The sequence below is a fragment of the Rhinichthys klamathensis genome, unplaced genomic scaffold (genome assembly GCF_029890125.1).
Source record: "Rhinichthys klamathensis goyatoka isolate OS25496 unplaced genomic scaffold, OSU_Roscu_1.1 h1tg000435l_1, whole genome shotgun sequence".
Taxonomy (NCBI): Eukaryota; Metazoa; Chordata; class Actinopteri; order Cypriniformes; family Leuciscidae; genus Rhinichthys; species Rhinichthys klamathensis.
Genome location: NW_026606931.1, coordinates 187,644 through 214,576, shown reverse-complemented (window position 1 = coordinate 214,576; position 26,933 = coordinate 187,644). Strand labels below are relative to the sequence as shown.

The 26,933-nt window shown below is 37.6% G+C and overlaps 1 protein-coding gene across 2 annotated transcripts in view; it reads left to right on the top strand.

Moving 5' to 3' along the window:
* The window catches only part of tmem132e (transmembrane protein 132E), a 413,267-nt gene that overhangs the window by 290,187 nt on the left and 96,147 nt on the right, over nucleotides 1-26,933 (top strand). The window contains exons 1-2 of one of the 2 annotated variants that reach the window (XM_056235947.1): nucleotides 17,675-18,314; nucleotides 19,185-20,112. In XM_056235947.1, coding sequence (XP_056091922.1) covers nucleotides 18,245-18,314; nucleotides 19,185-20,112 — 998 coding nt within the window. In that variant the 5' untranslated portion in view covers nucleotides 17,675-18,244. Of the gene's footprint in view, nucleotides 1-17,674; nucleotides 18,315-19,184; nucleotides 20,113-26,933 lie in introns of those variants that run through there. The other variant, XM_056235948.1, reaches the window with a different exon arrangement.

The window sequence follows — 26,933 nt, the reverse complement described above, 5'->3', positions numbered from 1 at the left end:
TGGTGACGAGAGGGTGGCGTTCCTGTCCCGTTTGTCTCACTGTCAGTCACAGGAGGGAGGGATTTTAAGCAGTGACAGTTGAAGTGTTTTCCGAGGGTTTAGCTTCCCTGTCTTTTTAGCTATTCTATGAGGGCAGAACCAAGGTAAAGCTGTCACAGCCGGGCCGTTAATCTCCCATTCACACCTCTTATCACCATGACAGAGACAGAGATGTGATAGACTGCAACACAAGCAAGGAAATCCTTTTGACAAAACTGCTGGAGCTGTTTATCCTTGTGCCCAGCTCTTCGTCAAAGTGCTTCTCGACCAGAATGCACAAGCACATAATGGAGCTCAGCCTCTTACATCCCAGTTAGGCACAAGGGAATGCATTGTCAGTTTCAGAGGCACTAACTGATAGAAAAACACAATTGTTTGTTAGGAACTTTTTTTCTTCTTTTTTTTTAAGGGTTTGTGGCGAAAAGAACTAAAAAATGTGTAAATGTTGAAAGGAGACCAGGCAGAGATAGGGAGAAAGAAATTGTCAGTTACCTTGTATTTAGGGGATTGTTGAGCCTTTATTTACAGGTCTGTCTTGAGGCAGACAGGAAAGTGAAGGAGAGAGGTGGAATGTGATCCAGACATGATCCAGGCCAAATTCAAACCTGGATCCCTGTGAGCCAACAGCTCTTATACTGTATGTTGTGGGAAAAGTGTGCTATCTTGAAAAAAGTATAGGCTACTTTTGAATGTTTACTATTGCCTGGTTTATCAATCTTTTTTTCTTTTTTCTTGATACAAATATCTGTGAAATGTAATCAATATTCCGTCATGTCATTCATTTTAGTCAGTTTTCCTCAGACTATAATGTGTCTATTTAAGTAATTATTGTTAGGTGTTCTGTTTTATGGACATTCCGGGGGGGGGCGTTTACACGACACCGTTTTCAACTAAAGGCAGTAAACATCTTATGCTTTTTGGCTGTTCGTTTACACAACCTGATCTCACAGCAATTTGTACGAATTTTACGAGGTGGCTAATTCGTATGAATTCGTACGAATGACCTACCCCTGACCCCGCCCCTAAACCTACCCATCACGTGGGTTTAGACAAATCGTACGAATTCGTACGAGGTCGTACTAATTCGTACGAATTAGCCACCTTTTAATCACTCGTACGAATTCGTACGAATTGGCCGTGAGATAGCGTTGGTTTACAAGACAATAGTTTTTCAGATGTTTTATATTTTATAATTACATTTATTCCTGTGATCATTACTCTAGTCTTCAGTGTCGCGTGATCCTTCATAACTCGTTCTAATATGCTGATTTGCTGCTCAAGAAACAATTTTTGACAAATAGAAAGAAATGGTAGTGTACTCTCTGTAACTATTCTTTCTAGATCTTTCTTTTTCTCTTTGCTTTTTTCATCATGTTTCTGTTGACATGTTTCAATGAATAGTTTAATTCTCGCAATGCCCATTTTTATGTCTCACCTTTGTGTTATTTGACAAAGTCAATATGTACTTCAGTAATGCCCCAATTGTATCAGCAATTTTATTGACAAAACTAATGGGAGTAAGTGGGCACTTTGACTTTGAAGATTGCACATCATTCATATTAATACTTTAATTCTGGTTTAATGCATTAAATGTTGAATGTTTATTTACTGTATATGCTTCAGCATATTTGGCCGGTCACACAATCAAATCTCAGTTGTTACTCATAATGAGGTCACAATTCCAATCAGCAATCTCGAACTGGCACTCAAATCCTGCTGGCTATGAAACATGTTTGGCAATAAGATTGAATGAGATGAGGCAGGACACATTCATTGCGTCTCATTCAAGCAGTTCTTCTACAATACTGAAAAAAGTTCATATTTAAAAAAACATTCATATTTAAGCATACAAAAAAATCATTTTAAACCAAGGAAAATGTTGCAGTCATGGTTGTGGTGATGCTAATCAGAGTTGGAAATGAACAGGGTTTGGGGCAAAAATATCACCAAAATTAATTAAAATGGCCCCAAAATTCAAAATATGTGGCGTATGAGTTTTGTTAGTTTGTTTTTATGTTCATATAATGGGCTCTAGCATCCTCATGACCCTAAGCGGTTTGGAATATGGATGCTACTTTTATACAACAGTTCAATAAACAAGAAGTTAATATTAAGTAACTTACATTTCTGAACAAAAGTCGCCACTTTCATCACAGACAAAATGTCTACTTCCATTTCATCATAATTTTAATTGAAAAGTTGATTTCTGTCACTAATGCTAATGCTACATGCAGCACTTCCAGGTTTTAAATCGCACGTCACATGCAAGAATGAACATTCATATATGTATATAAATCATACATGTGTGCAACTGAGTGCTTCTGTTTACACTGATATCTTCACACGCTTCCATTTCAGCATCTCAGACACCACGAATAACAATCTTCTCCATAACATACATACAAACAGACACACCATTCTCTCTGGATATAAAATCTAGCAGAGTCAGACAAAAACATCTTTATGTCATGTTGATTTGATGTACAATTTTGTGACTGGAGTACTGGAACACTGTAGTGTTGACATGATGTAGATAAAGGCAGTGTGGTGTTTGGGAAATATCAGGGTTTTTTTATGAAATCTGTTGTTTTGAAAAATCACAAGTTCTGTAGAACTGTATCCATCCACAAGATGATTTGCAAATCTAGTGTCTCCTGGGACAATATGTGTGATTTATAACTGAGACATGCATATTTTCTCCATCTACAAGCCAGGTTTACTGCATCACACCTCTCTTATAGTGTATTTTTTTCTATCATGCTGTTATTCAAGGTTGTCAATTAAAGGTACAATATGTAAGAATTTTGTAATAAAACATCCAAAAATCACTTGCACAGTGTGATATATTTCCTGCAGTTGTGTACTTGCAATATCCCAAAAGTCTCCAAAGATTTTTTTTATTTCAGAGAAATTCCTATTTTAAATAAGTGGCCGTCCCGGAAAAAAATGTCGCCTGTCAATGACGCAATATCCGCGCTCTCCTCGGTTTCCGTTCATACTGCCATAGCCATGACGTAACCATGGCGACAGACGTGGACAACTGTGTAGTGCGTAACGTTTAGCGGCACGCAGTTCTTGTTTCTTTCAAACAGACCATGGCAAGCAGACTTTGGAACAAACAAGGAGAACTAAAATGAGGATCAATATCAGCGTGGCGTTTTTGAGATTTCGAGAGCTCCACGTCCGCGACTTACTTGGACTTGACAGAGCTTCACAGCTTTATTAGACAGGTGAGCAAATGTACACAAAACAAATCAATGTTATATAACGTTAGCTCAACATGATGAAATGTTAGAATATGGTCAGTATGTTATTCTAATGTTGATCTAGCTTACTGCTAGTTTAGTATAGCAAACGAACTAACACGTAGTATAACTTTCAACACACATTTAAATGCCGTTTAGTGTGATAGTGTAACGTTAGACCAAGTGAAGCAGCGCTGCGTTACCTCACAAGTTTAATTCCTCTAATAAACTGACCTGTGTGAGTAATCCAGCACTTGTGGGTAGTTCGGTAGAATTAAATGTCCTTATTCCTTTATATCCGCGGGACTCGCGTGTGATATCTGTCTCTTTAGCAATCGCGACCTGCTTCATACCACTGTAATGTTAAAAAACATGAATGTTTGCACTCATCCATAAACATTATTAGATCCATCAGCTTGACAGCAAGTCCCATCATTCAGCTCATCACTGCGTCTTAAACCTACGCCTTTGTTATTCTTGGAAACTGCGCCCTCTTGTGGCAAAAAAACCCCTACATATTGTGCCTTTAAGTAGTTGTGCACAATCACCAATATGTTAACACTAAGATCAGCTGATACTGATCACCAATATTAATTTTTAAAGGGTTATGAAAGGGTCAGCTTAAGTCTTTTTTTTTTTTTCTTGGGGCGTGACATTTCCGAAACATGATTAAAGCCGTTGACCAATCACAACACACTGGTCCAGCCGACCAATCACTGCACATTCCGCTTTTCGAAAGGAGGGGCTTCATAGAGACAGGAACTAAATAGAGTGTTACAGACAGACTGGGAAGAGAGGTGATGCATCAATGTAAAATGTTTGAAAAATAATGCATTTTTTGAACATTCAAACATGAAAACTTATTCTAGTAGACCCCAAAAACAAAACCAAGACTGTATAAAATGGGCATAAATTAAATATAGATCATTAAAGCTGCTGTCCGTAGCTTTTTTTGGGTTAAAAATTATCCAAAATACATATTTGATAAAATACATAACCAGCCAGTGTTCAAAACTATCTGCTTGCCTTAGCTCGATGCAAAACGGTAAGCTTGTAATAATGTTTTTAATTTTAGTGGTACTGGTGGATTTCCGCGGGAGATTCGAGCATGTCTTTGCGTCATTACGTCACATCTGTACACATAAAGAAGGAGTCTCGGCTAGTATAAGCTATATTGCGTGTGAGGATGTTGGAGGTAGAGATTTATAGCCTTTTCTCACAGCACTTGATATAATTAAACTTATCAATTTGATGGCGGATCCAGAAAGGTTCAAACGACGATCATCATCAGTGACAACTAGAGACTCACCCGCTGTAAAATGCAAAAGACTTCGTTCGGACTTCGGAGTGGCTACAGAAAAAAGAGACTGCAACCAGACACATGCGAAAACAAGGATAATATCGGAAGGACTTTACATGATGTAGTCACGCAATGCTTGCTGACGTTGTTAACATTAACAATTAGAGAACATAGTATAGCTACTTTGCACGGTTTTGCGTGAAATGATAACTTATAAGCAATTGTTAGATTTAATCAGCGCGATTTACTGCAATGTCAGAACCAGAACAAAAGTGAATGTTTCTTACTAGTTCAGATGACATTTCCCGGTGAAAATTCTTATGTTGGTCATACTTCCAAAAAGAATAATCTGTGATTCTGAATGACAATATCCACATCGGCGCGGTGACTGACAGTTGCACACTCTCCTCAAACACTGTGTTAATCCGCGCTGTGCCGTGTCGAGGGTGTTGAACTACAACCCACGTAAAGTTGATAATTCCGCGAATGACTGCAATTGCAGATTTCGAACAGAGATGGCGACAAAGAGGAAAAATGCCGGACTGCAGCTTTAAATACAAGGATCATTGTGACTTACAAATAAGAGAAATCTATAAATGACAAGTTCAAAAACTGCTCCAGTGATAAATCATTAGTATCTGTAATCATATCTGATTTCTTGCTCGTCTTGGCGTTTTGCTGTAATGCAAACTACAAAATGTACAAGACGCAGTGCAGTTATTGAAGGTTAAACTGTTACATGTAAACATATATCTGTATAATCATTCATACGTACATAAATACACATACTCTCTATTGACATATCTCTGTAGATCTGTGTGTGTGTGTGTGTGTGTGTGTGTGTGTGTGTGTGTGTGTGTGTGTGTGTGTGTGTGTGTGTGTGTGTGTGTGTGTGTGTGCTTGTGTGAGACAGACATCGCACATAAACGTAAAAACGTATTAATTGATCACACCTCCTGTATTGTATGTAAATTCATTTCATACCAAGCAATGCAGGAAATTCTAATAGTCACGATCTTGTTTTTGAAAGTAAAAATAAAAGCTAGAGGGAATGCAATCCAGTGTATATTTCATTTGGCAAGGCATCCTAAAAGCACAGCACTCCTGGTGCAAGATGCTGAAAAACAGCAAGGTGCAATGCAGTCTCAAAGATGTCAGTCTGCATGCACATAAACTGACAAACCAAAAAAAAAAAAAAAAGATTTAATTGTCTGTATAGTGCTGGATATCTCCCTCCATGTGGTTTACTTCAGCCCACTGTTGATTTATCCTCAAAACATTTTCATTTGTCACTGGTTCTAGGCCAGACTGCTAACAGCAGTAAGTCCTCAATTGGATCCACTACACAAATGTACCAGCCTGTCAGAACATTTGTGTTTGTCAGTCAACACCTCAGCTAAAGCAAGCACAAAATCATCAAACATAGCAGTCCATTTTCAGAAAGGCAGTTCCAAGAATTGTATGGTTATTTGTACAGTTACCTCGAGTGCTCACCTAAAAACATTGTCCCAATAAGTGTCTCTTTTTGCATATCATAATTAAAGCAGGAAAAACAACCCATCTTGTAATGGGGCAAAGTCTGAAAGGGTTAATTCAAACATAAATATAGTATGTTAACCTCCACCAAGTGTTTTAAACCCATTAAGACCCTGAGCCAATCCACAGTGGATTTAGGAGCGCTTGTGATCGCCCGCTTTAAAATTGAACCTGGCATATCACTTTACTGTGTGAACCTGCACTTATGCACTGTGGGGACTTTAACAGTGATTGTAGTGGGACGGGGCCAAAAAGATGGGGTAGTTACACCACCCTGTGGTTTAGTTTTACTCGGATGAAGAAATCAATGATTATATAAACGTTCAGTCATGAATAATTTGCAGTTCAGCTCAGTACAGTTTTGACATATTGCAAGGGGCAAAACTTTCTATCTGAACCTGTGTGAGCCAAATGAAATGGATGTTGGTCAGGATGGATGGATGGATGGATGGAAATGCAATTTACATGTGACTTTTGTCTCGTCCACTGTGCAAAATGATCTGATACATATGACAGAGCACATCTTGTAAAAATCCTTTGACGGATTATCTCAGACCGCATCTCTCAATTGCACAGTTCGTCCCCATATTCAATTCACATTTATTTTTATAGTGGTTTTCACAGTACATATCATTTCAAAGCAGCTTTACATAAAATGCCAATCTCTACGTTATAATTAAGATCAATCTGTTATCAGAGGTGACTGTGTCACTTTAATGTTCATTCTCCAGAAATGTACAGTTCTAAGATAATACAAATCATGCAGTTAGCTGACATCATGTATTCAGATAAGCAAAAACAATGAGAATGTTAAATATGTCAATATTTCAGGCATGCATATGCATCATGATAATGAGGACAAGTTGTTAATGCAGTGTCTGCATATTTATATCGATGTTTAAGTCTATTTTAAAGCTTGGAGAAAATTAAGAAAATTGTCAAGTAAAACCAAATTATAATTGGTGCAGAGCACCACAACAAACATTTACTTTTTTATATAGAAGATATTTAAAAAAAATTGAGTATCTTTACTATAAGGCACCATTTTATGTAAATACTGAACAACAAATACACTATTTTTACCTTTATTCTCATGCCACCGGGGACAGAGGTTTGGAAGACAGCTAGTACATAAATGAGATCAAACTAAGCTTGTGTGTGCTGGTGGGATACCACAGCCTTAACCACACATGGACACTGGCCTTTACAACAGCCTAGCTTGTGTAAATGCATATACAGGCCAAAATGCAATGGACTGCAAAGCGGCAGTGAAAACGACTTCTCTACTGTGGCCTATTAAGGAGCCAAAGCCCAACATAGCATAAAACGGCCACTTTGTAAAGGCGCTTGTGGTATGGTGATCCTGAACGTCCCGTATTCCCAACCCTCTGCCTGATTTAAAAAACAAATTGCTGTTTCAGCTTTTCCCCCGCTCAGCCTATTTCTCCAGTCTCTAGGTGGATTTAATATCTCCCCTGAAGGATTGTTTTGAAAGACGGCTAACCTTGCTGCTAGCTTTGAGGAAAGTTCCCAGGGCAGTCCATTAGCGTCTTGTGAATGGTGTTGACCCAATACAACCGAGCCAAGCGTTCAAATGGCCTTAGAGAGGTCCTGGTAGCTCTTCTTACACATAAAAAAAAAAAAAAAAAGTTGCGTTCACTCCAAGGAGCTTTTTAAAAAGTTGCTCTCTATTGTTCCGCTTTTTCAATCAATAAATCATACGCTTGGCTTGTGAGAGTTTCTTGAATATTTAATAGAAATGGCTTGTTTCCTTTTATCTGCCAGCTCTCACAAGAGAGATCAAGAAATCATCGCTAACCATTGACTAGGCATTGTTTCCTTTTATCGGTCCAATCTGAAGCATGACAACTCTTAGTTGAAAGTATTGTGCAACAGGTTGAATATGATCTGACCTAATAGCATGCCCTCATTTTCAATGCTTTAATAAGAACTCCCTTTGAAAATTGACTTCAGTGCTTTCCCGTGTCCTTAAAGTGCCTACCTGACCTGAACATGACCCTAGCTGATTCTCTTTATGATGGCTGCTAATTACTGTAGACTAATTTGACTTATGGCATAACATATTGCCCTCATTGCATCTTATTCTGACCAAGAACCACTTACAACCATGGCTTGAGAATGTGTATAGTGTTTGTGATAAGAATTTTTGGCCATACAAAAGTAGTAGCCTATATATGTTTTACAAAGCAGAGTATGTGGATATCTGCTGACTTAATATATGATATTGATATAGAAATGGAAAATTCTGTCATCATTTACTCAACCTCATGTCATTCCAAACCCTTCTTTCTTCCGTTGAACACAAAATATCCAACGCATTCTCATCCTTTGGCGTCATATAGGTGACGCTTTGTACATTTCGTTGAAATCTTAAGCACATGGAATCCTTTAGCGTCAATATAACACGCACTGTTATGGGTAGGTTCAGGTCTGGGGTAGGGTATGGTTATGACGCCTTGGGATCTGCGTCTCATATTGATGCTAAAGGATGCCATGTGCGTAAGATTTCAACAAAATGTACAAAGCGTCACATGTATGACGCCAATGGATGAGAACGGCCTGAAATATCCACAAATATAGCAACTGTTTTTAACATTGATGGTAATAAATGTTTCTTGAGTAGCGAATCATCATATTAGAATGATTTCTGAAGGATCACACTGAAGACTACTGAAAATTCAGCTTTGCATCACAGGAATAAATTACTTTGTAAAATATCAATTTTTTTTTTTTTTTTTTACTGATGAAATAAATGCACAGTTTATTGGTCTTCTATAAACTGTAAAAATTGCTGGGTTGTTTTAACCCACATTTGGGTCAAATATGGACATATATAAATTTCATTTAAAAATATAACCCAATGGCTGGGTTTGTCCATATTTGACCCACATTTGGGTTGAAAAGACCCTGCCTTTTTTAGTGTAAATTCTTCCTTTTAAAATCTTTTTTTTTTTGTAGCAACAACAGCACATATTGAATCTTATTTAACTCTTGCATAATGATTCTAGTCCGCTCTGTACTTGTAGCTTATACAAGTTTAATTCCGGCTCTGATTTTTAATGAAACCGGGCACGGGAAACAGTAAAACGGAAATAGCGTGTCATTGTTTAGCAAAAAGGTGTATAGATACAGTCACGCTCCACCAGTGTCAAGTCTAAACTATGGAAAATCAAAATCTGTCAAAGTGCTGTGTGAGTTTTGGTTAGCCGAGTAAGTAAAACTGTCATATATGGAGGTCAGTGATGATGGTCTAAATCTGTGGCCATTGAAGCTGAGCTATGACTTCTCAGGCACTGTGATATCGATGGTCCCTGTCAAACACAAGGCTGCATCTACAGCTCTGTTCTCTCTGGGGAAGTGTCAGCAGGTTGCAATCTATTGACATGACCGCTTAAGCTCCAGGGTATAGATATCCCATCAATACTGATGTCTATCGTCTGATTGTGCTGTGTCGAAAAACAAAACAAGCAAACACCTGTTGAACATTCATAATGAACTGCACTGCTGTCGTGATGGACTGCGCTCCTTCTCATAAAGCACGCTTCATTAGAGACATTTTATGGGAATATTCCTGCAACCTGAATTACATTATCATTAAAAAGCAATAACAATATTAATGTGTAATTTCACAGTGTTTTACAAATTCAGTATACATTTTCATTACCTCACTACATATGTATTTAAAATGTATAATGAATGACTGTAATTAAAAAGGACATATCATGAAAACAGGATTTTCTTTGCTCTTTCTCATGTTCACAATGTAAGGCTCACCCACATTATATCAACAGCTTGGCAGGGGTGTTATAATTAATTTCATATGCAAAGCAGTTAGCCATAGTCATAGATCCTTTACATAAAGAGGTTTTAAAGGTGCAGTAGCACAAGTGTCAAAGAGAGAGTGGAAAATTATCATTTTTATGAAACATTTCAACAATTTCACAGTCTTTATATACATATAGTTACTTTATTCAACTTGGTTGAAATGTATAAGTATAAATTAACATTAAATTAGAATAATAAATGCTTTTAAACTGTGCTTGGTTTGTTACTGATTAATATAATAGAATTAATATAATATCAATCAATCAACATTTATTTGTTGAGCACATTTAAAAACAACACAAGTTGACTTTACAAAGTGCTTTACATTAAAAATGACTCAATATACACACAACAACAAGTCAATATACAACACTGATCAGTGTCTCAAAAACCTATTGTTCTAAAAAAAACAAATACTAACGAGTCACGGGATCTGATTTGCAGAGGGAGACTATTCCAAAGACGATGGTTGCAAAAGGTTCCAAAGGTTGTTGTTTTTTCCACGCTGTTACAAAAAACTGGAACTTTCGGGCTTAAAAAAATCCATACAAAAGCATCATAAAAGTTTCAATTTGGTTGTACACTGTAAAAAACATCCCGTTGTTTTTACGGAAAAAAACTGGCAGCTGTGGTTACCAGAACTTTACCGTCAAAAATACGGTATCAGCGTTTTTGGTTTTACAGACTTAACTTAAAACTTACAGTAATAAACCGTAATTCATTATCTGATATAATGATAATTATTCTGGGAATGTCAATTTACATTTTTTCACTGTAAATTATACAATGAGTTGTTCTTTTCACTTTCAAAAACTGTAAATTTAACGGTATTTTACAGTAAAATTACATTAAATGTACCGTTAGATCTATCACAGTTATTTACCGTATATAGTAAGGAAACTTTCTGTTAACCAATTAACAGTTTTGCACTGTAGCATTTTTACAGTCTTTTACCGTTAAAATCTCGATAATTTTTTACAGTGTAGTCTTCTGAAATCATACAATATCTTTGTAAACCAAAATGAAAGCCATTTATTCACAATAACCTAAGTATGAAAACCATCTCCTATTGTCATCAAAGGTCCTTCCTAATCGTGTAAGAAGATTACTACAGTGATTATTAAAGTGACCCTAAAGAGCTTTGCAATGGCAATAGAGATACATCTGTTAGACCTACCTGAGGATGATTTTTCCATTGTGCCTGCGGACAGGGAAATCTAACGCCACTTTGGTGACAGTCATGCATGAAAGAGTTTGATGACAGCTTGAGTGGCGCAGTTGATGCACAAGACATGTCACATCAATTTCCTGAGCATCTCGTGCATGTCTCGCCAATGTTCGTATCCAGTGTCTAATCAGTAATGATTTGAATGAACTTGTCACAAGAGCATGTAGTTATTTTGCTTTGTGACAAGACAATGAAAATGGTCCTGTGCAGTAAAAATGTCTGTGTTTTATTACACAAGCAGTAATAGTGCCTGTAATATTCTATTGTTTAGTCCGGCTCTGATCTATGTGACTTTAATGTTAAACTTTAATGTTCGCATTTGCCATAAATCACTATTACATTTGAATAAGTGCAATCTTAGCTCCCCCCGGGTTGCAACAGCTGACAGGCCAAGATCACAATCTTTTCAAATTCATCAGCAATATTCAAGGCTTAAGGTTTTACGGTTTATTGTATTTACTATTGTCGATAAGCCGTTTTTCAGGGACGGGGAGGGTGTTCATCTCCAAATCCTTGCCAGCTTAGTGGAGTCATTCCAATGAAAGACCACGACTAGCATTTCTTGAATGAAAGCTGAAATATTGCTCTCGGTGCAGACGTTAATGAATAGTGTTCTTGTACGGCAGACTCGAGGGTCTCACAGATAGGGCATCTGGAGATATTGCAGGATTTTCACTTCTAGCTTTACTTGTTGCTCATAAGTACTGTTTCAAAACCTTGACCTTGGGGATTTCATAGGAGATTTTAGGCAGAGGTGGAAAGAGTACTAAAAAAAAGTATTGGTGCTTAAGAAATGATTTACTTGAGTAGAAGTACTACTGAAAAATAATAAATAAGTAGTTTGCTGGAAAAACTATCCAAGTTATTACGTTACAAAGTAATTTTTACCTAAAATGAGGCGATGTGAGCATTATAAATGGTAAAATGGTAAATGGACTGCATGTATATAGCGCTTTCACAGACCCAATGGCCACCAAAGCGCTTTACATATTGCCTCACATTCACCCATTCACTCACTCATTCATACAACGATTATGGAGCGCTAAACACTCTCATGTAATGTCTGTTTCATTCATACTGGAAGCCGGAGGGCGTCATAGGAAATCCCTTATATGGACAAAGGCATAAGATATCGCTATAGCTTAAAGGCCCTTGAAACGCGCAGCATTATTCAGCATAGCTCTGGTAATATCAATGGTATGACCATTTCAGAAGCTGCCAAAATTACAATTTAAAATCCGAATATGAGCATAGCTCACTTGCATTCTCTAAAATAATGAAACGTTAGCGATGCTTATTCGTGCGGTTTGAGCGCTCAAAAAAAGATGTAGGATTTGAAAAATAAAATGTACTCAAGTACTGTAACTGTAACTAATTTTTAATTATACTTTCCACGTCTGATTTTGGGGTCTTTTACCATGCAGGTTGTAACTAAATTGTGAGAGACACATGTCTGTCTGTTTTTTTGTTTGTTTTTTTGCCTCCGTTTTCTATTGACCGAAATGTAATAAGGATTTCATGAATATGAGCTCTGCAACATACTTTTCCCATGTGGTGTACCAGTCATGTCTAATTAAAACGTGATGACAATGCTTCAGGCATTAAAGTTCATGTAAAATGTGCATAAATCCCTGCAGGGTGACATGCCATATTCCATCTAAAGCTTTCATGTCGGCATGAAAGGAATATTCACCGTCCTTATTTTCGAATGCATCTTATTAATCTTGATTGGCATTCAATCTTTTAGTTAGCTTTTTTCTTTTCTTTTTTTATAGGCCCATATATAATATAGTATATAATATAATTTTTATACATGTTTTTAATAAACTGGTTCACTCAGATGTACAATAAAAAAAGACATGTTACGCATTAACCATGTATTTCTGATATAATTGATATAACTGATATAATGTTAATATACAAAGCCTCCTGTACTACTAAAATCTGCTTTGTACCTTAAAATATACTGATAAGCACCATAACAGGTAACTGAACCAAAAGTATAAGAAACTAGTTTTTGAATAAATTCAACATAATTTATAAAGTGACTCATACTTACACAAACATTATTTTAACAATATTTTACTGTGAAATTGCACGTATATTTTCTTAATAAATATACAATGGGTTTTCCTGTGAATTATCTGGTAAATCATTCTTTTTATAGTCATAAAAATATATATGTTTTGTTCAATAAAATTACATGAATTGTTCTGTGAAATCTAATATAGTTTTTCATATGGTAAGGTAACTGACAGCAGGTTAGGATTTCTGCATGCTTTTTCATTAAAATTACGTTGTTTAACCAAAGCGCCCTAATCGGTGTAGTTTTTCACATTTTCTCTACTGATTGTGGGGGAAGATCTACAAAACGTAAATACACAAATGGAAATGGAAAAATGTGTGAGAATGGGCTGAGAATACTGCACTCTTAGCTGAACATATAACCAAATTAGCCATAATATCTGTTAAATGATGAGTGAATATGTACAACTTTGTGAATTACTGGCGTTTAAATTATGCAGAACTTTCTGTGGGCAATGATTCCGTACTGGCGGGTTGTATACATTCACGTTTAAGCAATTTATATCATATTCTACAGAGACTTAAAATGAGGAATCCACATATTTGAAACAATAATAAACTAAAGACCATTGAAAGCTCTTTTGAAATGGTTTCAAACCCCTCCCAGATATTTAGTATCTGGTCTGTGCACTGAAGATGCAACAAACTGTATTGTTTATGAAGGTGAAAGCAATGTGCTTTATACTTATAATCATTTATCAACGTACCCAGACACCTTCTCAGTCAATACACTCATTAGTATTCCCAGTGGAATGGGCCCTTCCCTATTGTTTTTGTTTTCAGGCTCATTAAACAGTCTTCTAAAATACAATCAATGCAGTTAGCAAAACTACTTGTGTGTGCGTCTCTGTGTGTGTATTTGCGGGCAGGTCTGAATACACTTCAGATCTCAGACACATCGTATTACATATACACCAATTCTTGAGTTCCAAGCCAGGCAAATGACATTGCAATGCTAAAATAATGCATCAGTATCTGAATATGTGTTCTTATGTATTTATAAAGTAATATATATGGTTATAAAATAATTTAGTTAGTTAATAAATACAAACATTATCTTTCTTTGGACATGATTTTTTTTTTTTTATTCATGCCACACGTTCAAATGCTGAAATTATCGTTCCAACACTGTCTTTTTCACAGCTTCTGGAAACGAGGCTACTTTTTCTCTACTATGCATAGAATCATCATTTTGCTTAGTTACTATAATTAGCCACTTAAATATTTTATAATCTGAATTTGTGGCAATGCGCCTCACCATCCGAATTCACTGGATTCTGATTTATATCCTGTCAAACTCTTAATGACAAATCTCCTCATTCCCTTTCATTTAATTCTACCATAAATGACTTTGCAGCAAAGCAATGGCACCGCATTAGCAATGAGCTCCCCGCTCAGTATCTCACGTGTTCTGTTATTAAGTAAATTTCCATCCACTCATAGCAAAAGGCACTTGTAGGACAGACAAGGGCAAGTGGTGCAAAGAGGAGCAAATACATTAGGCCTCCTGGTATTGAATGCTGAAATAATGGCAAAATATGGTCAGCGGTTTAGAGTTTGAATATCTTAAGGCCCATTTCCCTTTAAACATTTCCTCTGAAATGAAAACAGAAACCATAGTGCAATAATGAAGAGAATGCAATGCAATAGTAGTCACTATTTGTGATACGCCAAGGCCTGGCGTGATGCTAACGGCCTGAGCGCCTGTTTCTTATGTAAATCACTTCATTTGCAACTGTTGCTTGTCATGCTAACTCAAGCCAGAGTTCATTCGCTATAGCCTCTGAATTACAGCGACTGACAGGCTCGTTACCATAGCCTTGGATCAAAAGGTTTGGTTGACGCTCCAGAGCTCTTATTGTTATAAATTCCTATTGAATATTTTTTGGGTGAATTAATGAATTCTTTATTTGGCCTAACTGATGAATCCCGCTGAACTCATGAGATGCAGTAAGGTGTGATGATGCTTAGATAAAACCCTTAGTACAACTGTAAAGAGCTGGACATTTAATAGAATAATCAAGATTATGATTATGGCTGCTGTGTTTAACTAAACGTGAAACTGACGATTACAGCATTCCATTTAGGTCTACTAAAAATAAGGCTGCATCAAAATGTTCTTTTTTGCTTCGGTTTAGTTTTGTAACCAACCCCAGACTCATGAATGCAAATAAGAGGCGTTTAAGTTACTCTATAGACCTGTCAATAACAATAAACACCTAATGAGTTTTCAGCAGCCTCATCCACAGATATAGATAGACAAATAAATGGTTTATATTTCACTTTAGTTTGCCGTGACAGCTTCAGTGATTATAGCATGATGGGAGCATTGTAATGTCACGTAGCTCACTTTCTTGAAACAATTTATACTAAATGTGATGGACTGCTGGGAAGGCCAGCGTAAAGTTTAGGCAATGCCTTGGTTTTTACTAATGCATGAAACAGTAATAAATGTATCGAAGAACACAGTTCTCGCCTTTCTTTAGTATGTGTAGACTACATAAAGTCTATGGTACACAAAATAAGTGTATTAATGAAAAATGTATTTAAAAATTAAACCAAAATTAGTTGACTACTATTGTATTTCTAACTATTGTACCACAACTTAAAATGCTACTTCTATTTATGAATTGAAATCTTACCTAGGTTTAACAGATGTGACTTTATCAATCATGGAATAGGCCTAATGCAAATGCGTGTTTTTTGCAAATCGAATGTTGCATTCTCCTTATAATGATTTACCTTTCAAATTGCATCATCCCAATCTTTGATCTCATGTCACATCTTGTATTCTCACTGCCTCTTCTTCATTCAATTTCCTCTATGCACATTTCCTTTGGGTACACTCGAATGCAATAATTCAAATGGAACAATTCCACTAGCACTTCTCGTGTCTCTTTATAGAGACGTTTCTGAGGTACAGCTCATTAATTAACACGCTACTCTGTTCAATTTGTTCAGTAATACAAACCGGAAAAATAATTTTTAAATAGCATTTTCAAACTTTAACAGACTCCGAAACAAATGGCAACCTCAAGATTGCAATCGATATGCACACTTTCATAATGTGTGTGCGATGCATGTGGGTGGGGGATTTATTTTCTAATGCTTATTGTTGTCACATTTTTTTCTAAGAATAATCTGCATGGATTATTGCCTAAAGCATTTGCCCCACTAGACAGATTATTTCAGAGGAAATTTACATGCTTGTGGGGAATTTCTTATTTTCCTTCCAGCATCTTGCATTTCCCACAAGTCCAAAACAAGTGTGGGATTACAGAGAAAAAATGACAGCATTGGCAAGTTATATTAAACAAAGCAACTTTGACATTTCAAAGGCGTATTACACATGACAATTCCATTATCTCTCATAAGACTGCAGCTCAAAAGCTACAGAAAGCCCCCAGGATTGTATCGAGCCACAGTCATTGACCAACAGATGTGTATCCTGTTACTGAGTTCAGCAACAGCAGCCGCCACTCCACTACACCCAGAGGTCTCACTACACCCAGAGGTCTATTAGTGGGGCTGGGAGGAGGGATCGGTGTGGCTTTTTGGTGTCATGTTGTAGTCCCATATGTGCCTTCTCTGACACAGTGCAGAGCCTATGCAATGATGGGCGTGATGTATTAGAATCTGTGACCTCTCATACTGTGTATCCCTGGGGGCACTGGAAGCACATAATCCGATGAAGCTATTGAAACCATATACATTAGACTGCCTGTGTCTGGAAAACTAGCACTTTGATGCTTAATGTGTTTGTAATGGATTGGCTTTCAGAGGCATTAGCTCATCCCTTTAAGAGGTATTCATATCTGTCATATCTGTTCCTACAGCCCGCAGCCACACCAAAAGTTGTTCAAACCTACAGTATGAGTGTGAGTGAAACCCAATCTTTGGGCTTTCCGTTGAATGAGCACAATGATAAACGTCAGAAATGTAATGGAGCAGAAGGGAACCTCTCTTGAAAGAAGTCTCAACAATGTCACTTGCTTCACAGAAAGTGGCATTCCAGCTGAGGAATGCATTGGTCAGAAATGTTTCTTAATGATATCTTGCTGCTCTTTGTGCAGGCATTTTATTTGTAGTAGTAGTAGTTGGATAGCTTGGCACAGAGCATCATCCCACTTATTATAGTTTATTTCCTTTGAGCTCTCGAGAACTCTCTGAGTGATTGGAAGGGCAGAGTACCCACCACCTTCCACCCCCATCCCCCATATCCATTCAAATGTATCTTCCAGGGGCTGTTGGATGAGGAAAGGAGGAGAGCTAATTCGTCAATGATCTTCCCACTAATCCCCCACTCTTTGCCTGAAGGCGTTCAAGCTATGCATCCCTCCCCCAAACCCAGCCCCCCTAACAAATACACTCTCCCTCACACAGAGACATTCAGAGTCTGCCTCGACACGTCTGGTGGGAGAAGATGAATGTAATAGGGTAGTTTGTAGTCTGCCACGCTGGTGTCCTGGGAGGAGTGCTTTTACACTGGCTGTGAATGAGAGCAAAAGAGTTTATTACAGTTTGGGGTGAGGTGTGGTGAGACAGGGCGGTGTCTAGGCTTTGTCTCGGGCTGTAAGAGGAGAACGGGATCTGATAGGAGGAGTCACAATCAAACAGGAACTGCAGAGAATAGATGGAGTGAGCGAATGCTAGTGGGAACTCACTCCGATCATGCTGCAGGGCAGGAGGTGTCTTCGGAGCCTCTTAACAGGCACGAGTGATCAGTGTCTTTCAGATCTTTGAGCAGGTTCTGGATACAGTTGGATTACTACTGAGAGGATACTACTCGTGCGCTTTCAAGTTGGGAGACTTTGAGCAGGTTTTCAAAGCTTGAACTGAGCTTGATCTACAGCTGTAAAGAATTGTCTACAGTTTGGCTTCAGCTGCATGGATACTCTTTTTGTGTACCTGTGAAGTGATTCAAGTTGTGAAGTACCCAGTTTAAATGCAAAGCATTTGTGGAATATGGGACAATTTGTTATTCAAGTGGATTTGCCATGGATTTTCTGTTCACTTCGCCTTGTCATTATGATAAGTAAGTTGTATCCCTTTTCATACAGTAACTCCACAACAGTGTTTTCTATAGCTTTTTTATTTGGTCAACTTTGCTTTGAATATTAGTAAAGTCCAAGTGTCTCTATTTCTCTACAGTACAGGCAGATTATAATCAGCCTATTGAAGTTTCTCAACAATCGATTGGGCATCTAGTCTTAGGAAGTTAATCTTAGGAGCCCAAGAGATAGAGATCAATGATGTATTCTGTGTACAATATGTTATCGGACAAACTGTTGCATGCTACTCGATATATCTCCTCACTCCAAATAGTGAGAATTTCTGTCAAAGATGATCAACTCCATCCTCTCACTGAAGCCAATGTATTGCTCATTGTTTTGAATTTCTACACACCCGACTCATCTGAAACAGTTCATTTGAAAACCTCTCTCTCTTGCATGCCGTTAATCAGCATCTATTGTCAGAGCCAACTGAGCTCTCGAGGCATGAAAGGGAGAACAAGCATTCATTTGAAAAACATTGTTCACTTTCTTGCAAAATGGAGAATATTTCCCTGCCACCAGCAGATACAGAAAAGATCTTGAATTCCTTTCAATGCAATGAATACGCTTTTTATCAAGCCAACACGTTACTACTTGTCACGTTTTCCATCCAATAGCCACTTGCAGAGCTGTAACTCAAGGGTTGTCCCCTCTAAAGCTGTATGAAGTTGAGTACCCACTTAAGGGTTCAGTGTTAAACAGGAGCAGGATTCCATGAACTCTAGAGTTCCTAAATTCTTAAATCTGCTCTACTGAGTTTGAACCTGTGTGTTAGCAATTTCGATTCTTGGCTATCACCAAATATTTTCAGTGCATATTTAACAGTATTTCTTCTTGTTTTGTCTTTGCAGTTGCTGGTAAAGTTTCCCCTACCAGTTCCGATGCCCTCTTCAGCGTCCCTGTTCCTAGTACCACCTCCAGTCCACCAGAAGTGTACCTCCCTGCTAATTTTAAGATCTCCAACACACAGTTGGCCTTCTTTCTCCAGGAGACCCGAGTTACATCATATGGCAGCCAACGTGGACACCCTCTTCAGCGCTCTGAAAGCTTTGTGGTCTTCCAGACTAAGGAACTGCCTGCAATCAACATCTCACTTGGGCCTTTCACCCAAGACCAGACATTGTCCAAAGATCTACTACAGCCGTCAAGCCCTTTGGATATTCCTGGAAGGCTGACGGTCAACTGGAAGGTCCGGGCCTTTATTGTACAGTCTAGAGTGTTTGCTAGTAACCCATTGGTTCAGGTGCTGTTCTATATTGCAGGACGGGACTGGGATGACTTTAAGATTCAGGACAAGCTTCCATGTGTGAGGCTGCATGCTTTTAGAGATGTTCGGGAGATCAAAACTTCCTGCAGGCTTCAAGGGAATCTGGCTCAATGCTTGGCCCAACTGGATCTCCCTTCCACGTGGTTTAATGTTAATGTAGCACCATTGGGTCGCAGAAAGTCTTCAGGAACAGATGGGCTTGAGTTAAGTGGGGAGACCCTTCAAGTGGAGCTTTACTATACCCTACATGATCCAGACAGCAATGATGAGTGTGGGGAGAGCTACCCACGCCGGGGAGGGGCATCCAGAGGGGAGAGCTCATCCCAACAACCCCTTCTGCGTATTGGGAGCATCAGTTTGTATCAGCCCAGTCAGGAACAGTTGGTGGTAGACAAACAGCTTGACACGAACCTCTTCCTGAGGTTACCAGAGAGGCCATTAAAGCCAGGAGAGATCCTCAACATCTACCTGCTTTTGGTCCCAAATTCAACTGTGGAGCAGTTTACACTCAAGTAAGTCCTTTTCTTATTGATATGCGTTTTGGGGTGGTCTATCAAGGATTCTGCTCAATAATAATCAAATTCTTAGCAAAATACCAAGTCTTTATTCCTGTGGCATTCACTGTCTCAATGTCTGAATGTTCCAGAGAGCTAAAAAAAACTAATTAACTCACATTCCTTACAAGGTAAAACTGATTTCCAAAAGATGAGACACAAATCACAGAGGATCTAACTAAATCTCTAGTGAAGTGCCAGGCTTTAAGAGATTGTGAGGAGGATTCTGCTTTTCAAAGTAAAGACATAATGGGTATTAATTGACATCTGTTCAAATTAAATTTCTCATGAGCTTGACCCAGTTCTTGTTCAATTAGAGCCAAGGGGATATGAGGCATATTTCTCATCTGGCCTGTGTGTTTTCATTTTATTTCTCTTTGTCAATAGAATTGGAGGGTTAGGGTTCTTGTGTAGTAAAATTATTATTTAAATCCTTGAAGGCAGAGGAAAATTTGCCTTTTTCTCCTCAGATGAGAGAAATGGAAGGTAGGATATTAGCTGCTCTTTGAGGCATGATGAAGGAACGCTTCATAAACAGAGTCCTTCTAATTGTAATGGAAACTCACAGACTTCAATTTAGAAATTAACCGTGAATTAATTAGGCTTCGATAACTCATTAACCCAAACAGGAGCAGACAGAGCTGTGCTGTAGCCTTTGCAGGTATAGTTCATTAAGTTGTATCTGACATAGTCTGAACTTTAGTCTGTGTGTCTACTGAGTGATTTGTAGTAGAGTTTGACAGTCATTATGGGTCAAAAGATGTTGCATCGGTATTCTATATTGTTAAACTTTCTAGATCACCACTATATTGGAGAACAAGAATGATAAATACATTTCAGTGCTGTGTTAAAGTACTGTATGCACTAGCTCTCATAATAGTTCTCATTTAAAAAAAAATTTGTTTAAGGTGAACTGTCATTTTTTATGGTGTTTGTCTTGGTATACTGACACCTAGTGGTGTGGATGCAAAATCACATTATGACCTATTCGTGTCAGACATGATTCATTTAGGCTATTCGATGATTGAGAAAATTCCTGATAATAGGAAGGTTACTGAGACAAAGCAAGCTGTATGTATGGTCATATGTTCTCAACATGTCTCAATGAGGCAAATGTAAAAATTAAAACAGAAAACAGCTTTTATTAGGCTACCGATGATGTGAGTCTACACGATTTAAACAGAATTTTCAAAGATGCTGTTCATTACTTTTGGTAAAGCCTTTTTTAATTATAGAGTACATCTTTAAAATAGAGGACATATAAATTCATAAAATATGTAATATAGCCTTTTAAAGAAACCTGCTCAAATTACAGAGCAGATGTGGGCATTTCATCCGCATTTGTCCATATAGTGAGAGTACAGTGCTGCTTGTCACTACAAGCATCATGATTCATTTTCTGAACCTAATCCTCTTAATAATATGGCATATGAGAATTATCCCTAGTTTGGAAATGAAATCTGGGAGAGTTATCTTCATACTGTGGCATCAACCTGATTGATATTGTAAAGAAGCAGTTGCCTAATTTCCATTCCTTGTCACGAGGGAATGATTTAATAGCTTTTTTCTAATCTGATATCTTCAATTAAAGTTCATCTGCAGTAGTTTTTCAGTTTACTATGATATTAAAATCCAAACAGTAAATCTCTCTGAACTCATACTATTATGCACTTGTATTGGAGTTTTGTGTGGTCCAATATGGTGGCATTAATTCTCTGAGGAAAAGCTGAAGAGCAATAAAAGCTCAGGCCGAAAGAAAGGAGATGAAAGTCAGAAGTTGAAAGCTCTGAGCCACTCAACTCAATGGGAGGTGAATTAAACTGTGCTGGGAGCCAAATATTGAGGGATACCAACAAAAAAGGCTATTAAAGATGTAATAAAGGAAGTCTTTAAATATGAATTAAGCTCAGATGAAGTCGCCCCCGACTTCACATTCCTTCCCACCATCAGGTTCCTTTCATTTTTCGCCCATTATAAGACATTCTGCTGTTTTCATTTGTTATTTATAGAGATTGCATCTTAAAGGAATTAATCATGGAGAAATATTACCTTTTGAATCAACAGTGTTAACCCGCTAGTCATCAGTAGAGTAAGAATTACTGCTTCGCCATTGGAGAATGATCATGAAAAACCGTGTGTTGTACAAGTAACAACTGAAACAAATCACAATATTTGGGTCTGCCAGGGGGCTACTTCAGAGCTGTTGAGGCAATACAAGATTGTTGCGAGTATCTTATTAGCATTTAAATGTCTTTTAAATTAAATTGGCTACATTAGTACGTGTACAATTGGTTTCCAGCAATTCAGGCAAACAGCTGTTGTGAGACAAAAACCAGTGGCACCATTCAATCATTTGCCTATACCCAGGAGGTCACAAAACTGTTCTAAATAAAATGTTTTCAAGCTGAGCTGAGACATAATAGTTGAACTGTCCCGTTAGATTTTTTCAGTTCTCTGACCAAAATCAGTATATTTTTAGTTAGTGGTTATTAATATTGCTGTGAAACAATGGATATGAATCATGTTCTGAAGAACTGTTGCTATTTTTTTTTTATATACCATATTTAGGGACCAGAATAACTTAGAAACTTGGAGGTGAGCCCCATGAACTTGGACCAGTAAGCAACCACCCTAAACTCCTTAGTAATCACCAAGCAGCACCATAGCAACAACCCAAAATAGCCTAGAAACTGCATAGCAACATGATAAAAAAAAAAACATTCCAAACACCTTAACGCAACTGTAGCCTTGTGGTGGTGAGATTGCACTTTTTATTCAGAAAATGTGTAAATCAATTTCTGATCAGTATTTGCATAGTTTGGGACCTTTTTTGTCCATCCATGAAAACAAATTGCATCCACATATCACATTGAGATTTGGTCAGCAAACAGTGAAGAAATAATGGAAAAATATGCTGTTTTCAACACTTCATACCAACTAAATGGTTCAAAGTAAATCGCCCAAGTCATCCTTTGCATACATATACTGTATGTCATATTTGATAAAGTAACAGTCACAAGTTTGGAAACATTAAGTTAAAAAAAATTTTTTTTTTATTAAAGTAGTCTTTTAATCTCATCCAGGCTGCAATTTAAATAAACTGGTTTCTCTTGTAATATATTTTAAAATGTTATTTATTCCTGCGAAAGCAAAGCGGAATTTCCAGATTTGTTACTTCAGTCTTCAGTATCACATACTTTGTCACTGTTATCTCACCTCTTAGAGACTTCATCAATTATTTTCAAGAATTGGCGTCCGTTGTCTGAATAAGTCAGAAATAATGGAGATGTTAACATTTGTGTATCACAGCAACCTAATGAGAGGACAGCGACCGCATCCATCTATGACAAGATAAATGATAATATAAGAGAGGACAGTAACTTTCCAAGGTGCACATGCATGCCATTAGACAACAGAACGGCTGCAAGATGCAGAACAATCCCTGAGTTGTCATGATGTTTGTTGAAGAGGGCAAAGGTTATAAAAGCACATATACACTCCAATTACTCTGAGAGAAAAAACATTCTACATTGCCTGAAGGTTGTGTATCGTCGGCCTGTGTCCAATAGCTCGTGTTCAGTGAGCCCTAGTCTCAAGTCTGATTGGGTGACTCAACAGGGTGTCACCTCAACGCTCCTATGCTCTGCTGGTCAGCCACATCTGGCCACGTCACACTCGCTCTCATCATGCGCCCACAATGCCCTATTCCAAGCCTCGCCGACATTGGCCACTGCTGATCGCCCCCGTGTTCTCATCTTTATAGCATCACTTTGTTTTTTACTTCTACCATAAAATTGTTTAATTAAACGCACCACCTGTGCGAATATTTACCTCAAGCTTGTAGTTTTGTTTGTGCCTTGTGAGGAAAACATTTAGCAACAGATAATGAGTGTCGGGCAAGTGAGTCTGCCACACATAATTTAAAGCAGTTAAGCAACGAGCAACAACTAATGGCAACTAATGTTAACTACATTGCAAGCTGTTAGCCACTATATTGAAGCTATTTAAACAAGCAATATATTCTAGTATTTAATTATTTATTTTGTTTATACCTTTTATATAATACAATTAAGCTGGCTCAAAAACAGTGAGGGAATAAATTAATTTGTTATATGATTAGTTAATTTGTAATAAATGAATACATCTTGAATTAGAGTGGAAGCATTAAACTTGATCAGATAATTTTACCTAAAATACAACAAAAAAACTCAAATATAATGTAAACATTTCAGTTGGCATTCAAATTAAAATTCACCCTCTCATCTTCATGTTATCTGTGTGCAATATGTTCTACGTGCTAGTTCTTGGACTTTTTGTTACGGCTGTATGTTGGTGGATTTCCTCAATTCTGTTCCTCATGTTCTGTTGATCTTATGTACTTGTAATGTTTGTTCAAGGTCATAATTAACAGATGACTTTGTGGTCTCCTCCAATCATTTTGTTTGCTTAAAGGGGTGATATAATGGTACATGCACTTTTATTAGTTGATTGTACTGAAATGTGTGTTGGCAGTGCCTGTACACAACTATCATATAATGATAAAAATCCATCCAGTGTTTTTGTTTTAATCTCCTTATACGTTTTCCCCTGCCTCAAATCGAGTCGTTCGTTTTTGTGACGTCAATAAAACGGACGCCCCTCCCACGATTGTTGAATGACAGCAGTGTTTCAACACAGACCCGCCCTGAGCGAGCTTTTAGTTCTGTTCTTGGGTGTAATAACGAACACAGCAGTCATTTTAATGTTCCTAAATCCGAACCGCTGAAGACGCAGTGGCTGAGTTTTGTTTTCGAAGGGAATATTCCCCACGATCAACGTCAATGCGCTCATGTTTGCGCGATTCATTTCTCACCAGACTGCTTTATAAACGAGGGTTAGTATAAAGCTGGTTTTGCTAAGAAGCTGCTCCTGAAAAAAAGAATCGGTGGCAACTATTCGTGTTCCTGCTGCACCTCCAGAAGAAGTAAGTGTAAAGTTTTATTAACCTTTATATTAATCTTTGCAAATCGCGAAAAAAAAGTTTTTCATGACCATTAGTTGTAACGTCAATCTGTCAATGAACTAACGTATACATCAGTAAACACATAGCGTTTGTATCTCACTTCTCTACCCTGCCAGTGCATACAAAAAATAGATCAAAGTGACATTACGTTAACCAACCATTCAGAAACGTCTTGTTCGAGGCTTAATTGTCGAACTTCTTTGCGGCCGTCATCTTGTTCCGGGTGCGACTCCGGTTCAAACTGATACGGTTGCACAGATGTGTCCTCAGAGACTCCCGCTGCCATTCTTTCTCCAAAATATACCCTCAACTGTTGTCATGGCAACACTCCACGTGCGTTGTCAAAACGCCTGCAGAACAGAGGGGCGGAGTCAGCGTAGCTCATTATCATTTAAAGGCATATGCACTGAAACGGCGTGCTGAAAACAGAGCTGTTTTTGACCAGGTAAAATTTGTGTTTTCTTACAATACTAATGAGAATTTTTAATAAAAGTATATTACAAAGTTTTCATTTAGACCCAAAACATTCATATTAACTTGTACAAAAATGGGATTATATGACCCCTTTAAACCCCGCCCCTTTACAAACACCTGCAAGCTCACACCTGTTTGTGTGGAACGCCCACATTTCAAAGCGACAGATAGAAACAAGTCCCCGCCCTATTTCGATAATCATTCAGATGTATGTCATAATACGGAAAAAAAATATTCTGTTTCATTGCGACTTGACACAATATATGGACACAAATTGGTGAATAATTTCTTTTTTTATCCAAACAAACCGATTCACTAAAAAGAATCAGACTTGCTACACACATGAGAGAGAGGATGTCTTGGTACAGCGTGCCTCATTTCGCTCGTAAGTAATGTAGTGTTTTGACAGAACGTCAAATATACGACGAGCCATTATTGGAAAAATAATGAAGAAATAAATTAAGTGCAAGGTCTTTTTTTCTTTTTTGCCTGTAAGGTCTTTTTTTGCCTTTGTAAAAGATATTGAACTTTTTAAATGGTGGCTGTAACATTTAGGAACTGCTAATCGGCTGTTTGAAACACCACACAACATTTATTATTCCCGAAGGAGAAAGGTCTCCTGTTCTCTCCCGTGCCTATTATACTTCAGAAGATAAATCAAAGCACTAAAACAGACAGATTTTAATCAACCGCAGTCATTATCCTTTCATTTTACATGAGTAAATGCAGAGAAAATGCGACACACGAGGTCAGGCACATGTTTACTTAACTTTTCTTTATATCACACCAAGTCCTTTTGATTTACAGTATTTCACACATAAAACTGCTCAATGAGCTTAAAGGTTTGTTAACTTAAGCAAGAATTTTCAAGACCTTGATGTTTGTTATTCTAACGTAGTCTTTAGAGAAATAAATTGAGAGCTTTGCTCAAATAGAACTTGTACAAAGCAACGCAACTGCTGTCACCTGAGGATGCCACTTAATTTTATGTTTGCAATAGCAGTATTGGCAAAACAGTACAGTTTACTTGCCAAGTTCTTTTGCTCATAAAACACGGCCGTCTGTGCCGCCAAGGATTATATCATTACAGCAAATTGGTCATGCAGCACCATTCTGTCAAAGTCAATTGAAATCTTATTGGGCTACATTTACGACATTTTCTTCCCCGCTTGGTTAAGCCTGACCAAGATAGAAGCTAAACGCTACTCACGACACCAACCAACATATGTTTTACTGTTGTGATATGCAGAAACAGATTTGTAAATTGACATATGCAAATGCCTCATAGTCAGAACAGAGATAC